Source organism: Seriola dumerili, unplaced genomic scaffold (assembly GCF_002260705.1).
Source record: "Seriola dumerili isolate Sdu_G_001 unplaced genomic scaffold, Sdu_1.0 BDQW01000273.1, whole genome shotgun sequence".
Taxonomy (NCBI): domain Eukaryota; kingdom Metazoa; phylum Chordata; class Actinopteri; order Carangiformes; family Carangidae; genus Seriola; species Seriola dumerili.
Window position 1 is genome coordinate 25569 of NW_019174528.1, and position 15592 is coordinate 41160.

General features: G+C 40.1%; 1 protein-coding gene across 7 annotated transcripts in view; it reads left to right on the forward strand.

The window, feature by feature from the left end:
• Nucleotides 1–15592, forward strand: part of LOC111230547 (MAP7 domain-containing protein 1-like) — a 40598-nt gene continuing 25006 nt past the window's right edge. For all 7 annotated transcript variants that reach the window (XM_022757312.1, XM_022757310.1, XM_022757311.1 and 4 more), the window contains exon 1: nucleotides 1–337. In XM_022757312.1, coding sequence (XP_022613033.1) covers nucleotides 280–337 — 58 coding nt within the window. In that variant the 5' untranslated portion in view covers nucleotides 1–279. The remainder of the gene's footprint in view (nucleotides 338–15592) is intronic.

The following is a 15592-nucleotide window of genomic DNA, read 5'->3' on the forward strand; positions in this document are numbered from 1 at the left end:
CTGAACACCCGTGGACCTACTCGATTGGACCGAGCCTCTAATTTTAAAAGACACTGACACCGTTTCACTTCAGTTTAACAAACATCAGGCATTTCCCGCTGTTTTCAGTCGGATCCGTTTGATTTCCACATCATTTTTGGTCACTTTTTCTCTATTCCGGTTGGATTTACAAAGGGCGTGTTTGGGCGAGCTGTACCGGGAGTTTCATCTCCTGTACTGGAGCGACTCTGAGGAATGACAGCAACTGGAACCGGACTGCGATCCGCCTGAACGGAGACGATGGATTATCAGGAGCTGGGAAATCATCTGGAGGAAAAGCTAACACTTACAGACAAATGTGAGTATCCTGGTCAATAGACATAAAAATAGGTCATGAATAAGTAGAATGAAGGTGACAGCAGGGTGGTGGTGGGGGATTCTGAATATTACATTATTAATAATGATATTAACAACCATAATGAATCTGTCTTTATTTATCTATACACGCTCCGTCCAGTGATATGCTGTGAAATATTTGGGTTTTACAGCTGCTATAATACACGTAAATCTGAGAAAACAGGATGTTTGTCCCGCTGTCATTCCTCAATACAGCGGCTGTCTGCGTCTCCAACAGGCGGGTCCTGACCAGCACTAGAGCTGTGGTCTCCATTTCCAAACACGCCAGTGGTGCAGGGTGAAAAATGGCCCACATAGACAATCAAGGCAGACCTGACACTGGAGAGCTGGTGCAGCCCTAACAGCTCTGACAGCTATAGGCTATTACTAAACAGACCTCTCATTTATCTGCTTCTGCTGCAGGGATTCAGTTTGTTGCTCAAAAGCACTCCAGCAGCGCAGACACTGCTGCAGAGCTTTAACTCTGATGCTTTCTCACACACATCACACATCCCAGCCTTTTAGTGGCTGATTCAGGGACAACATTTAATCTCAGTGAAATCCTTAGAATTATGCACCTGATATTAGTGAGTCCCATTTCCTCTGGCACTGCGATGATTTGACAGTGACAGTTTTCTATGACAGGTCTATAATATGCCAGTACACAGATTGGTTGCTGACTTTTGATGTATTAAGTTTTTTTTAGTTTTGTCTCAAAAACCTGAAAAAGATTAATTATCAATTGTTAAATTCGGCTAGTACTTCCTCTGATTTCTCAATTATTTCACAGTAAATGTTTTTGCTGGTTGTCCAATAATGTTGTGGATGATGAAGGTCTGAAGATCTGACTTTGAAAGTCGTTCAAGTTGATTTTCTTTATTTCAGGAAGTTTGTTGTTGTTTAAAAATCTGGATCTGGTTTTTATGAGACTGTGGTGAGCTGCTGCAACTGGGCAGTTATAATGAATACACTTGTATTTTAGCATTGTGCAGTTCACCTCCATTATATACATCTCCTCTTGACCTATGTAAGAATAGTAGAAGGTGACTTTGTGTTCATTAGCAGCACCCCCCCCCCCCCCCTTTTTTTTTTTCATGTGGAGGGAGAAACATCAGCAGCAGCTTTTTATTTCTGCAGAGTCAGGCTCTCAAGGTGCTGTGTGTGTGTGTGTGTGTGTGTGTGTGTGTGTGTGTGTGTGTGTGTGTGTGTTTGTGTATGTACATTAGCTTTTCAGAGGAACAACAACTATAGCACAATGGATACTGGAATTTAAAGATCAATATTGATCTCTACCGGTATTTGGGAGTTTTAAAAATTCAATAACAGTGTATCACCATATTAATTAGTATATATTATATATATAACATATATATAATATATATAACATGAACACATAATGTCGTGCATGTTGTGGTTGCAGGTCAGGCTGCACTGGGTCGATCAACATGTGACGTTATCAGGAATGCTAAAGGACGAAAAAGGCCAGGGCGTTAGATAAACAGAAACATTCTTTCTCTCTGACTGAGAGGTTTGAGTCTCACTGCAAAACCAGAGCTGTGAGATGGCTCATCATCCCATATCAAAGTGATTTATTCAGGTCTGAGGTTGGCAGACCTTTAGAGTTTCCCCTAATGCATGAAGACCATCCAGATCCATAACACCCCCCCCCACACACACACACACACACGCACACACACTTATCCTGCCTGACCTGATCTCCCCTGTCATCCCTCATACCCCCTGAAACCAGTCAACCAGCAACGTTACGCCACTTCATCACAGTGTGTTTTTGTGGCTGCTGCTGTCTGTGAGTGGATACTACAGTAGGGCAGAATAGACCTGAGCTGGAGACACAGCTAGCAGCTTTCTTTCTTACTCACTTAGCAAGTGCTGAACTCAAACCAAGCCGAGACATGACATGTTCAAAGACTCTCTGTTTGTGGCTCACAATAGGAGTGGCACTGGCTTCTTTCACAGAGACAATTCACTGTTTGTGTGTTGCTGACAGAAAACCTCTAAAGGAGTTTCAGTTTTATAAATCACAAGTCCTTCTTTTTCCTGATATCTGCCAACTGTACTAACTTTTCCCTGCAGTCAGAGTTAAAACTGCTCTGTGGAAGTAATCATGAGACGTGGACTCCCTTTGTGGCTTCCCCAGTCATGCTGACGTTATGTTCTTGGCACGCCTTCAAGATCGCAGCCAGCCTGGAAATGTAGATTTTGGCCCAGAAACCTTCCTCCACCAGCTTTTGATTTGTCTCTATTAGTCACCCGACACTATTAAACTCAGGAAAAGAAGTAACCTCGGTCTGAGGTTTCCAGCCTGTAAACAGAGTAGAATTACTTTCATGTAGGACTGCAAATACTGATTATTTTCATTATTGATTAATCTGCTGATTATTTCCTCGATTATTCAGTTTGATGTGTAATTGTATTATTTCCCAGAGCCCAAAACAACGTCTAGAAATCGCTTGTAACCCAATTACAGTACATTCAATTTACAATGATATTAAAGCAGCATATCCTCATTTGAGAAGAAAGAACTAGAGAATTTTTGCTCTTTAAATGATTGTAACAATTGACCGTTCCCGTGAAGAGCCACTATTCAATGACAGTTAGCATTTGTAGCCTGTGGTGATTTATTTGGTAAATAAAAAGTTAGTCTTTTTTTAGCCTTTCCAAAACCAAAATTACAAGAGCAAAAATGTAAAACTGTCTGCTCTAATGTGAACTGCAAACCTTATTCCTGCTTACTAACATACTTAGAGTTTAGCTTAATCCAGTGTTACTTCCAATGTGAAGGAGCTTTTCATACATTATGGGTTACAGGTTATCATTTCCTGTTAGCACATCCACAGGCCAATATTTCTCTAATCTGGAAGCTGGATGGGACTGTGTCAGAGCTAATAAGGCTAATGTTAGTAGTTCTTTATTGAATTTACTGACATTTATGCCCCAGAAATCGAGGCTAAGCTATCCATAGCCTTGTCTCCTAAAAATGACGTTTCTAAACAAATAAACCGCAACAGCAAATATGTCTTCACGTGATCACAACCAGTTTTCCATAAAAACAATGAGGACATGTCGTTCTTTTACTTGCATACATGTTGATAGTGAACATATCAGTAAAATGTTTTCTTGCAGAACAATACCCATTTGTATGAAGAATACGCTGGCTCTGAACAAAATCCAGCCAGTGATTTGTTTCCTTCAAGTTGTATTGAAACATAATTTCTCAGAGAAAGGGTTGTTATCTGATATAATTTTGCTAAACACACTTTTTAGTCTTCATCCAAAAAGCCAGTATCCATATATATCATGTAGTTTTACATTACACTTCTTCATTTGGCAGACGCTTTTATCCAAAGGGACTTGAACTAAAGCTTCAGTGCAGCACTGCAGAGTTTTCACACTGTTTTTGTTGCATCTGAAGGAAAACTCAGGAACCTTCAAGACAAAGCTCCTTCAGTCACAGCTCTGCCAACTGTGTCTCATTTGCGGCCTGGGGGCTCGAATGCTTGTTCATGCTGGTGGGAGGGATGGGTGTGGACGGGATCAGCTAGAATGACTCTGAGAAAGTGGATGGCAAGTCGAGGTTTAGGCTCGTTGTTGTGGTGGGAGTGAGTGCCTGAATAAGAAGGAGAAGAAGAAAAGAGGAGGAGACAGAGCTCTTTCCTCTCCTTGCTCCACGTCAGCGATCCTGCGACCAGATGCCATAAATCACAGTCATGATGCTTGCACAGGAAAGGAGAGGAAATGCTGCATTCTGCTGCTGAGTCTGAAGTAGAAGGAGAACGATGCAGCTTCCTGAGAACTTATGCACAGATTAGTCATGTTTGCCTTCGTATCCAGCATTAAAGAAAGATGAAGTCATTGATATTGATAATCCTGTTCACACAATAATCCTGTTAGGGAACGGTGTGAGGCAGAGTTCTGTCATATCACATTTTATAGATTAGAGTCATTGTAGCAACACATGTGACTGTTTTAGAACAAATGTGGAGTGAGTAGTGAGAAACATTAGAAGCAGACATATACTCACTTTTTGTGATTCAACGATATGTGCAGGTACTTACGCTAACCAGTAGTTTTCAGGTCATATCACAGCTGTGAGGGACACATCAACATTTTTACTGATTTAATAAAAGGAGTCAGACTCCTCCATTTCTAAAACCAAGCAGCCACAGAACAACTTCACTTCAATGAAAAATTACAATTTTTTCAACAAACAAATAAAACAATAAGTCAAAAATCTTACATTTGACCAGCTTTAGTTTTTCATGCTCTGTGTTATGAAAACCTTTCTATTGGTACCTAAAAAAGTATGTGGTCTGATATCCTGCGCTAGTTACTGAGAACAGTTCGGTGATTTTGGCCATTCAGCACAACGTTGCTCTGCACTTGAACGTAGCTTTAATATTCCAGCTGACGTTCACTTTGAAGTATCAGACAGAGCCTGTACAGTATTGATTGTGTCCTCAGGGCCTCTGCAGCGAACCCAGAGGAACTCCCCATCTTTTTGTTGATTCTGAATCTCAACCACTTTTCACTTCTTTGGACGCTGGACTGTCCATTAAAGTTTGATTGATCAATATTAATGGAGCTGAATTCATCTTTATTCTTAAATAGTTGACTAGCTTCTTGCTGTGTTTGTGAAAAGGGCCTTCATTTGTTCCTTTGAAGGAAAAGATGCAGAAACAGGAAACATTCCCTTTAATAACAAGACTTTATTTAGTATTTAAGCTTCAGATTTATTTTGTTTGCTTCCCTTCCTGTACTTGTCCCTCCTTACCCATGAGGCCTTGCAACATGTACTAGATGTTTCTGTTGATGTGCTACTCCAATCTCAGGGGACTCGCTAACAGATGCAGCCCCCCACTCCTGCTTTTAAGTGTAAGTGTGCTTGTGTGTGTGTGCGTGCGTGCGTGTGTGTGCGCGTGTGTGTGCGTGTGTGTGTGTGTGTGTGCACGTGTGTGCGCGCGTGTGTGTGTGTGTGCGTGTGCGTGTGTGTGTGTGTGTGCGCGTGTGTGTGTGTGTGCTCATGTGTGTGTGTGTGTGTGTGTGTGTGTGCATGTGTGTGTGTGTGTATGTTCGGAAGCCCTGATGTAGCTACATGTGGTGCATGCCCACGTAAAACTCACAATCACACACACGTGTGTCTGTCACTGAGGCTCTAACATTACAGCAGATATGATGGCGGATGCTTCTACTAACAGACGGCATCATAATTTCATCTGGCAGGACAAAACTAATAAAAACATAAGTATATGATCAGCCACCGTGACTGAAAACAGATATGACCTGTAGTTCCTGAACATGTTCAACAGAAAAAAATCTTCACTTTTTGTTTGTTTAAGAATCTGTAATCATGTGACGTGTCAGATTCTTTTCAGACAGATGTTTTTAAACGGCAGATGAGCAGCACCAGTCAATTAATGATTTCTGCAGTCTCACACCACACTGCTTCTTGTTTTACTCACACCAGGCTGTGGTGACCCAGCTAGCGCCTCATTAATGATCTTTGACCTTCTACTTGAAAGTTTTCAGTTTACACCACACAGCTTCTGGTTTCCAAATTTGATGAGTCTGATGATGAGCTGCGCTGACCAGCAGCACCCAACAACAAGAAACAGGAAAACATGGTTCATAATTTGTGGTTTGCCAACATTGTTATGAAAAGAGCAAAAAGAAGAGAAACAGTTTTTAGACCAAATCAGATTTTTCTTTTTATTGTTTCACATTTCACTGAATTTCCAAAATAAAACTTCTTGTATCTGTTGAATTCTTCCAAAAGACAAATACGTTCTGCTGAGGTAAACAGAGCTCAGTGGTTGGATGTGGTTCCTTGGTCGGCCATTTTTTAATGTTGAAAAAAGTTTTGATTTACCCAGAATTCATTGTACCACAGTCTGGCTTAAGATAGTCAAGAACTAAACTGTTTTGTGCAACAGCTGATTTAGACTCAGTCTATCTGAAGTCTGATTGTTTGTTAAAGTCTGTCTCTGTGAAACCAGCTCCTGGTGTTATTTCAGTGCAGTCGATGCTGTTGAACCCTCTCGCTGCTGGTTGTAGTGAATAGAGATCCTGAAGCCACAGCTTCATATCATGTATGAAATGAAAGAATGGATGAATTCATGCATGCTTAATGTATTAAAGGGGCTAAGCTGTTGATACAGGATGTAAACAAGCTTTAAAAATGTCAAATTGTGCCACAGGCATTATTTTTTCCACCTGCACTTCTTATTACTAAAATATTTATAACATTGAATTGAAGTAAATAATTTTTGCAGACCTTTAGCAGAGTTCAATCCTACTTTCATTTTCAATGTCACCATGTAGATGATGATTGACAATTTCCTCTCCAGCAGCAGATTTTTGCAGACTCAAGTAGGAATACATAATAACCAAAAAGATTTTTTAAAAAGAACATTTTAGCTGCAGTTTCAGCTAAAACATGATTTTCACGTTTTACACATTCTGCTAAAACAAAGATTCTGATTAATGGAATTAAACTCAAGAAGAATAGAATATGTCCTCAACAATTACAAACTATTCATACTATGTCAGGGGCCCAGTTCCTCATAATAGCTTAACTTTCAATTAGTAGTTATTATTATAACCAGGGCCCCATTCTTGATTAATGAAAGAATTGTTTGGTGAATAACATGACAGAAAACAAGTTGCCATATATGAATATAAGAACAGTTCATAACCAAAAACATTCCATTTATTATCATAAAAGACCAAGAAAACCAGCAATTATTCACTTTTTTTTTTTTTACTTTTTCAGCAATAATTTTAACCAAAGAACTAGTCAATCCCAATATATTTCAACTCACAGTCAGACATCACACCCTCATGCTGATAAAGAATTATATGAACTGATTTATCCAGCTTTCACTTTGTCATTTGTTGACCTTCTGCAATCACTCTGAAACAAGACCTCAGCTGAGATTAAACTTAGTCGATCATCACACCTCACCACGCTGCCAGGTCAACGTGAGTCATCCAGACACAGTTATGTCCTACTTTAGGAGTCCAAAACACCACGAGTGTGGCGGGGCAGCTGTGGTCTATATACACTGCTGTTGACTTGATTCTGATGTTTCCACCACAAGAAGAAAGTCAAGACTTTGGTCCTGAAAACTCCTAAAAAATACATTTCACTATCAAAAAGTTTAGCCTGGTTTTATACAGGAAAAGGAAAATGACTGGATGTGATTAGGAGTGTGGCGGTGAGTTTCTTCTGAAGGTTCGGCTTCACCGATGAGACAAACTCATCAGCTCTGTGACTGTGACCTTCTCAAATTAATACAGAAAACAAACATGAATGCCACATTTACATCATGTTCTTTATACTAGTGCTCTTTTTTTTTTTTTTTTTTTTTTCCAGGCTTTTTGTGCCTTTATTGATAGTGCAGTAGAGAGACAGGAAACGGGGAGGCAGAGAGGCCGACTTCTGCAATGATTTCATTGCACCTCACTGGAGAATTAGTGCCAACAGCTATATATGAACAAACTCCTAATATTTGCATAACACCAGTGTGTGGAAATGCACATTCATTTACACTCTCTTTTGCCAATTTTCTCCAAATTTGGTTAAAATGGTAAATAAATTAAGGTAAATTTGTATGGAAAGCGACTTCAGATGGCGTTATGTAGCTCTGCTCTGAATGGTCCGGTCTCAGTGTAGATTCTCAGTAAACACCTGAGTCATGAATGTGTTTGTGTCTATATGTTGATGCCTGATGACGAAGCCTGATGAAGATCCCTGTTAGAGCAGATCTCTGATCCAGCACCTGTTTTTTGGTAATGAGCTAATAAGATTATAAATCTGAGCAGTTCAAGCTTTCAGTACTTCACAGATTTTGATTAATGGTCATACAGACACATTTTGGTTTGTACCAACTGTTCGTGCTGCATTTATTTCTTTTATCTTTTTTATCTGTTTGGCCTTTCACGTCTTGTGATCAGCAGTTTAGACTTGTACCCTTCACCCTCACAGAGTGAATGAGTGAGTGAGTGAATGAATCAGAGTGAGTCAGCCTGGTGCAGCTCATTCTCTTCTTCCTGTCGCCTTCATCCTAAAGGGAAACCTTGTGTTAACTTGTGCTTATTCACATCATTTTAACTGTTGCCGTTGTCGTAGAGACATTGGGATGAGGTCATGGCTGAGGAGGTAAAACTCCCTGACTACGACCTCAGACACAACAAACCACGCCTCAGCTATTTTCTGTCTGTCTTGCAGAACAGCTTTTCTCAGCTTTTAAAAACAGTTAATAATCCTCTCTCTTTCTAGCACCTTTGACCTTATTTTTAGTATCAACCTTAAGTTCCTGAATAGAGAAGAAGGAAAAAGTGAATAATAGATGATCTATATATGATTCATGCTTGGCTCTGTTTTATGTTTTTGTGACTGGGTAACCCACTTCTTTGTGGTTAGAAGCATCTGCAGACAGAGGAGTAACTTCCTGTCGCCTCTGATGAATCTATTTTAGCTCTCATGTCAAAACCCAAACTGTCTTTGTAGTCTTTGTACTTTTAATAGCTTGTCCTGTGTTTGATGTTTACTATGGATCATCCTCAGACCTGGAGACTGTTCGAAGTTGTTTGGATGGTTTATACTGCACCAGTTGGGTGAACTGACCCTTTAACGTGAGGCTGTGTAACTTCACATTCTTTCTGCTGCAAAATACAAGTTGAATTCATAAGCAATAACACAAAACCTTGCAAACCAGTAAACTCTGGGTTTCTACCACAGCCAAACTGGTTAGCTGGTTTAGACCAGTAGCTAACTGTGGCTAATGTTAGCAAATTCTAGATACATATTTCTATGTAACTGACATTAGTATTATTTACAAATAATTTATATTCACTAATTACATTATTATATGGGCTTACATAAGCTATAACCCTCTCACAAGCTTCGAAATTTAAAAACCACTGTCGAGTTCAAACTCAGATTAAAGAAAAAAGGGAAAAAACTCTTTTCAAACGAGGAAGAGAGTCATAAGGGATGATCCGGAATTAAGTTTCACTTTCAGTTTCCAAGGGAGTATTAAAGAGGTGCACCGCTGTGTTCAGGGGAAAACAAATCACAGACAGGTGACACACCTGTGTGGACTCTTGGTGTCTAGGCAGAAAAAGACATCAGTGTTCAGCTCATTAAAGACACTGCTGGTATGGATTCAATGAACATTATCAACCAGAAGCATTGCATTTAGTTCAGGTGTAGACGTGTTATATAATTTTGATGAATATTAAATGATTGATCTGTTATGTTAAGCAGCATGTATGGCATAGTTTGATTTGATTGATCAATTTATGGATGTTTGTTGCTCTTACCTGATTATGAGTTATGGGGATGTGAATATTATTTAAAATGACTTAAGAATAACGCTGCAAACAAAAAATGTAAGAGTATGGTTTATTGTTCTTTACTAATAAAGAAACGAATGTACTGTAAAAAATATTTGGTTAAGTAAGAGGTAAATAATAGTTAAATGAGGAAATATCAAATTTAAAGAGTGCATGTATTTTATTTTTGAGAATAATAGATTTTGTGTGCAATTTTCTTTTGTTTCTTCAAAGGTTATCAAACTAAAAAACTACTTAACACTCAGCATCAAAACAACCTGGACTGAGGATAAACGAAGGAACGTAAAGTGAGTTGCTCTGTGCGTCCTGTAAAGGTAACCAAGCCATTTTCAAGTTTGGCCAGGAGGTGAACAAAAATCTGGTGTAACGTGACAACAACTCTGCTGGAAACCTTAAAAAGTGTCTGCGAACATGTCTTCACTCCAAGTAAATCCACAGTCGTTGGCTGAAACGAGAAGCTATTGTTTTCTACTTCTGTGTGAAATCAAAGGCAGATTGTTTCAAACATTACGGAGAATTTCACTGTTAAATTTATCATTTTAAATATGCCATGTGAGAATGGAAAACCTGACGGGCATGAGAGTGGTGTCACTTAGTGAAAGGTCAGTTCACTTCGAGCCAGACTTGCACAATCAAGAGAAAATGCAGCATTCTCCACAACTAATGTCAGAGTGAGTGGTCTGTCATTGAAACCTTGCTCTTTCATCGGTACAGACAGGCAGCAGTTATCTGTGACACTGATTAGTGGCTCTGCTTGTTGTTGTTCCTGTGACCTGAACTCATTACGAACACAGCTGTTGGTCCGGTGACCTCACGAAGTGACGGGAGAAACTGGATGTTTGTTGCCCGAGAGTGTTTCCATTTTTTTATCCCCAGAGGAAGAGGTGGAGGAACTGTCCGTCAGGGGCACATGTGCTCCTTGATGTGTTACTTGGTGAAATCTCTGTTTTTGGTTCTAATATTTTTAGAGTCAGTTGGTGTATTTGTGCATTTTGTGGAAGTAAAAACTAAGAGATTTTATCCTGTTGCCTTGAGTACACATACACTCTTCCCTTTTAGTCCTCATGTGGACGACGTAGTCACATACAAAAGACACATTTGCTCTATAAACATGTGCAAGGGAAACGTGGATGCCAGGGATTCCTGAGGTTGGCCTGACCCAGATCCAACATGTCCCACTCATCACAAAGACGCATGCACACTGACACACACACACACACACGCGCGCACGCACACACACACACACACACACACACACACATGCATTCACACAATCTCGTGCACATTACTCCAAACAATAGATTGTGACCTGCTTCACATGGGGCTCACTGATTGAAGGGGTGGTTTGATTTTAATGTTTTTCTCTTTACTGAACCTACAATCAGACAAACTTTTACATTGTTACATTCTTAATCTTACAGTATGGAATAAATCTTTCTAGAATATATACATAAATCCCCAGCAGCTGTAGACAGGAGTAAAATTTTGACTAAATTAAATTGAATTAAATTTTAAAACTGAAATTAGCAACTTTGAGTATGTCACCATCACTAGGTTGCCATGAAACCCCTTAAAGATGTAGTTTCTTTACTATGTGGCTGAGCTGATGAGCTCAGCTAAACTAATCTGTTTGACCCCCCTCATAGAAAATGAATAAGCGGCAGCACCTGTGTGTTCCTAGCGTTAGCATTAACAGCTGTTTACTTACCTGTTTTGACAAGAGCTTCGCCATTGTTGCATTTACACCACAAGATGCTTTAATGCGTCCTCTGAGCAGCTGCTTTTTCAGGGCAGATATGGCACTACAGTGACTCAGTATCGGAAAGTGATGAGACAGTCTGACCAGGCCGGGGCTAGCTTGTTAGCATGCTAACTTCAGTACATGAAAAGAAGTGATAGAAATAGAAGAAAAACAAGAGGGTTGCTTTCCACCTGTGGAGACAGCTGTTGGTGAGTAAACAAATGAATTTTGATGCCGAACTCAAAACGTTTCTTCTAGACTGGTGAGTAAACAGCTGTGCTAACAATGCTAACGTTAGCTATGTAGTAATAGTAAAACTTATAAATAACCTTTAAAGGGAACATCACACTACAAAACCAACATAACAGAAAAATACACGTATCTTGCAATTCAGGGACTTTGTTTATTAATTTCATGTTTTCATAGATAATGGAGAGCAGCAGTTTACTACATCATTTCTGTCACATCAAACCCACAGCTGAATGCACAAGTTTACACCTGTTCTCAGCAGCATTGTAAAGGGAACTCTGGGAAATGCAGTGCAGTACTTGCTGAACTACAATATCAATCATAAGCATCCATGGCTCGATGTGGCTTCAGTTTGGCAGGTTACCAGCTCTCATTTGGACATCGTACCCTGTCTGATTCTATTATTGGGTAAAACAGTTTTTATGCCCGATGGATTAGGATTTTACCAGCCAACGTGGCCCACACACAAACAAAGTAAAGTTTCCTGCCCTGTCTGTGCAGTCAATCTGCTGCACCACATGGTTCAGTTTGTGGTCACTGTGCCGTCCCGAGGTGCCTCCACAGAAGCCAGCCCCTTTTATGGCCGACATTCTCAGTATGGTGCTTATCGCTATTTATAAACCCGGAGTCTGTCACAGTGGCACGGAAACCTGAGCTGACTGTGGAGGGTTGAGGAGCTGAGGGGTGGGGGTGGGGGGCTGGGTGAACATCAAGCTGAATTTGTGTTTCTATGTTAAATGGAGCTCATCACATGTGATAAGATGCACTTGTTGACTTTATGCTGAGCGTTTCTGAAAGGTTGTATGAATTTAAGGTAAACACAAGAAACTTGTGCTACAGAAAATGGAGCAGACTCAGTGAATAGCTCCCTAAGCTTAACATCCTAAGTCCTATGATAAGTATTAATTCAGCTATACAGACAAATGAGCAGTGATAACTAACATGTCTTTGGGGTCATCAGGTGGGAACCTCCTTTCACCAGTGTTTCGTCTAGTTGGTCCCACGACACCTCCAGGAGGCTAGACAGTGATCACTGGCGTCCCAGAGTCACTCCCCTAATGCCAGCCATCACTGCTCCTCACACCACAACTATTTTCTCCTTTACCTTGCCTATGCTACCACACACAACATTATCATCAACTAGGACAAAACACACCAGCAGATTCAGCAAACAAACTCCCCTAACCAGTTGGAGAAAGTGGCGGACATTTTGAATGAGGGAGGTAGAGTCAAGGAGAGATGCCTTTTTAAGCTAAACTCTCCGCTGCCGGATTAGGCTGTGCTCTACCCATACCTGAGCTTTTTCCCTAGATTATCCCCCATCTTCTCTAGTCTATCGCTTGCATTTCCTCCTAGTCTGCTTAAAATTACTGACAAATCTCTATTGACTGACTCCCATTCTTTCTTGCTATTTGCCCTCGGCCATTTAACTCTAGTTTTCTGCTCCATATTTCTCTCTCTGACTGGCCTATTCACCTCAGTCTCAGCTGCATCCCCTCTTGTCGTCTCCTCTTTCCCCTCTGTAGCTCTGTTATTGATATCCTTCGAACTGTGGTTTTCTACCTGTCGCTGGACTTCATTCGACTTATTCGATTTACTTCTTAAAAAGTATCGATCGATGCGGCCACACTGCCTTTCCTTTGCAACACATCTCTTTCTTCCCTGATGCATTCTAAGGCCTCTAACTGATGTTACTTTCTGCCAGCCACAAGGACAAATCTGGAGCTTGTTTCCCTCTAGCCTAACATTTTTATTCTCTCCAGCTACGCTCACGTCACCCTGAGAACTATTCTGCCCAGTTCTAGTCCTAGAGAATAGGTCCGTGCCCCTATCCTTCACTGAGTCGCATATCCGTGTCATAGTCATGTCCGTTCCAGTGTCCGTTGCCGTATAGTCTGCCTGTGAGTCATCTTTATTGTTGTTATATTTGAAACATGACCATTAATGTGAAAGCCACACATTTCAATGAAGGTATTATCCCATATTATAATTATGATTCAACTAGAATGTAGCTCAGCTGTTGGTATAAGATGCACTTATTGTCAGTGGGACATGTCAGTTATGTAAACAGGAAGTGTACAGTCATGTTGTCATGGATTCAATTAGCTGTATGCTGTTACAACTTGAGCCCCATTTCTTTTGTCCTGCATTTTTTAGCACCATTTACAGTCAAATTCACTCTCAGCAGTGACTCTTCACAATGTTCTCATGGACAGACATGTATCAGTGGATTACTGCGACAGTGAAGAAAACATGAGGATTTTCACTCCTGAATCTGTAGGGAGCATCTCCTTTTGATAAATTCTAAGTAAATTTATTGTTGTTTTTTAATGATGGACAGTGGACATGATAATATCCAGGGAAAGTGTAAGTCACACTGAATCTACAAAGATGAGTATCATATCTGTATGTGTAGATCTGGCTGAGTTATGGCTGTGAGAAGGAGTTTTTGATGCACATTCTTTCAGTTGAATACGAAGGGTTTTACTGTAACTTCCTTTCTTCCATGAGCTGTGTGTGTGTGTGTGTGTGTGTGTGTGTGTGTGTGTGTGTGTGTGTGTGTGTGTGTGTGTGTGTGTGTGTGTGTGTGTGTGTTGGTAAAACTTTAATCTAGATGAATGAATACATTTCAGATCCATCAGAAAGATTTAGTGAATCATCTTTAGTGTAATATTTCTTTTCATGTTGTGCATTCATGATTTCAACCCATTTCTGTCAACCACATAAAGTCAAACTATGCAGCTATTGCTGAACAGCAGCTGCTGTAGCCAGAAAAAGGCAATTAAAAGACGCTGAATGCTAATACACACATAGTGTCTGTAGATTAATAGCATATAAAGAAGTGAGTCCTAATAAAAGAACCAATCCCAACTTCCCAGCAGTTTGTGACAGATCACGTGTGTTTGGAACTTTTTATTTTGACTTTTTTTAATTTCCTCCCTTTGCTCCTTGTTTGTAACTAAAATAATAATGTTGGATCAGATCTGATGAAAGCAGATTTGCAATTTATCATCATGTCATCATAGGACAGATAACTACACACAGTTCAGTCTCTGAATCACCAGCGAGCAAAGTGTCTGTACTGACATGTTTGTTCATTGTTCTTCTTCTGACTTATTCCTTATGTTTAACACTTCCACTGGTAATCATGGTAACTTAAAGAAAGTGTGTCTTAAAGGGCCCAAAGTGTCTGCTAGAGAGCCCTCATGGGCCTGATGGTTTTACCCTCATGGACTCACTAGGAACGCGCCTCAGAGTCTGTGAGGGTGGACATTGGGATCGGTCCAAAGAGTCACAAGATGAAGAGCCTCAGTAACACTAGTTACTCAGCAGAATCTATCTGAGGTTTGTCTGAAGCTGCAGGTCACATCAGACCAAGTTAGAGTGAAGCAGTAGAGTTTATTGAATTGAGCAAAGCTGCATTTTATTGCTCATGAATTAAACGTTCATTTGTGAGACAAGAATATTCAGTTTCTTCTTTCAAATGTTTGAACTGTAGTTTTGCTTTAACACAGCTCATTTATTCAAGTGCTGCACACAACCCCCATACCCACACTGCACTCTTGGTAATAACTAGTTTGAGTGAACTGTGCAACATAAACCAGACTCACATGAGGGATCTGGTCCTCTGACATTGTTTCTAGTTTCCTAGTTTTTCGTTCCGGCACTTATTGGTTTAACGGCATTAAAATTACAACATTACAATGAACCAGACACAGTCCAGAGCACAAAGTGCAATATATAGATATTTGGGAGATACATAATGGAAGAGCAAGAGAGAAAGGAGTGTCTCTAACAATCATCTTCTTCTGTAAGTGTTGGACACTTTCTACTTAAAGTAAGACAGTG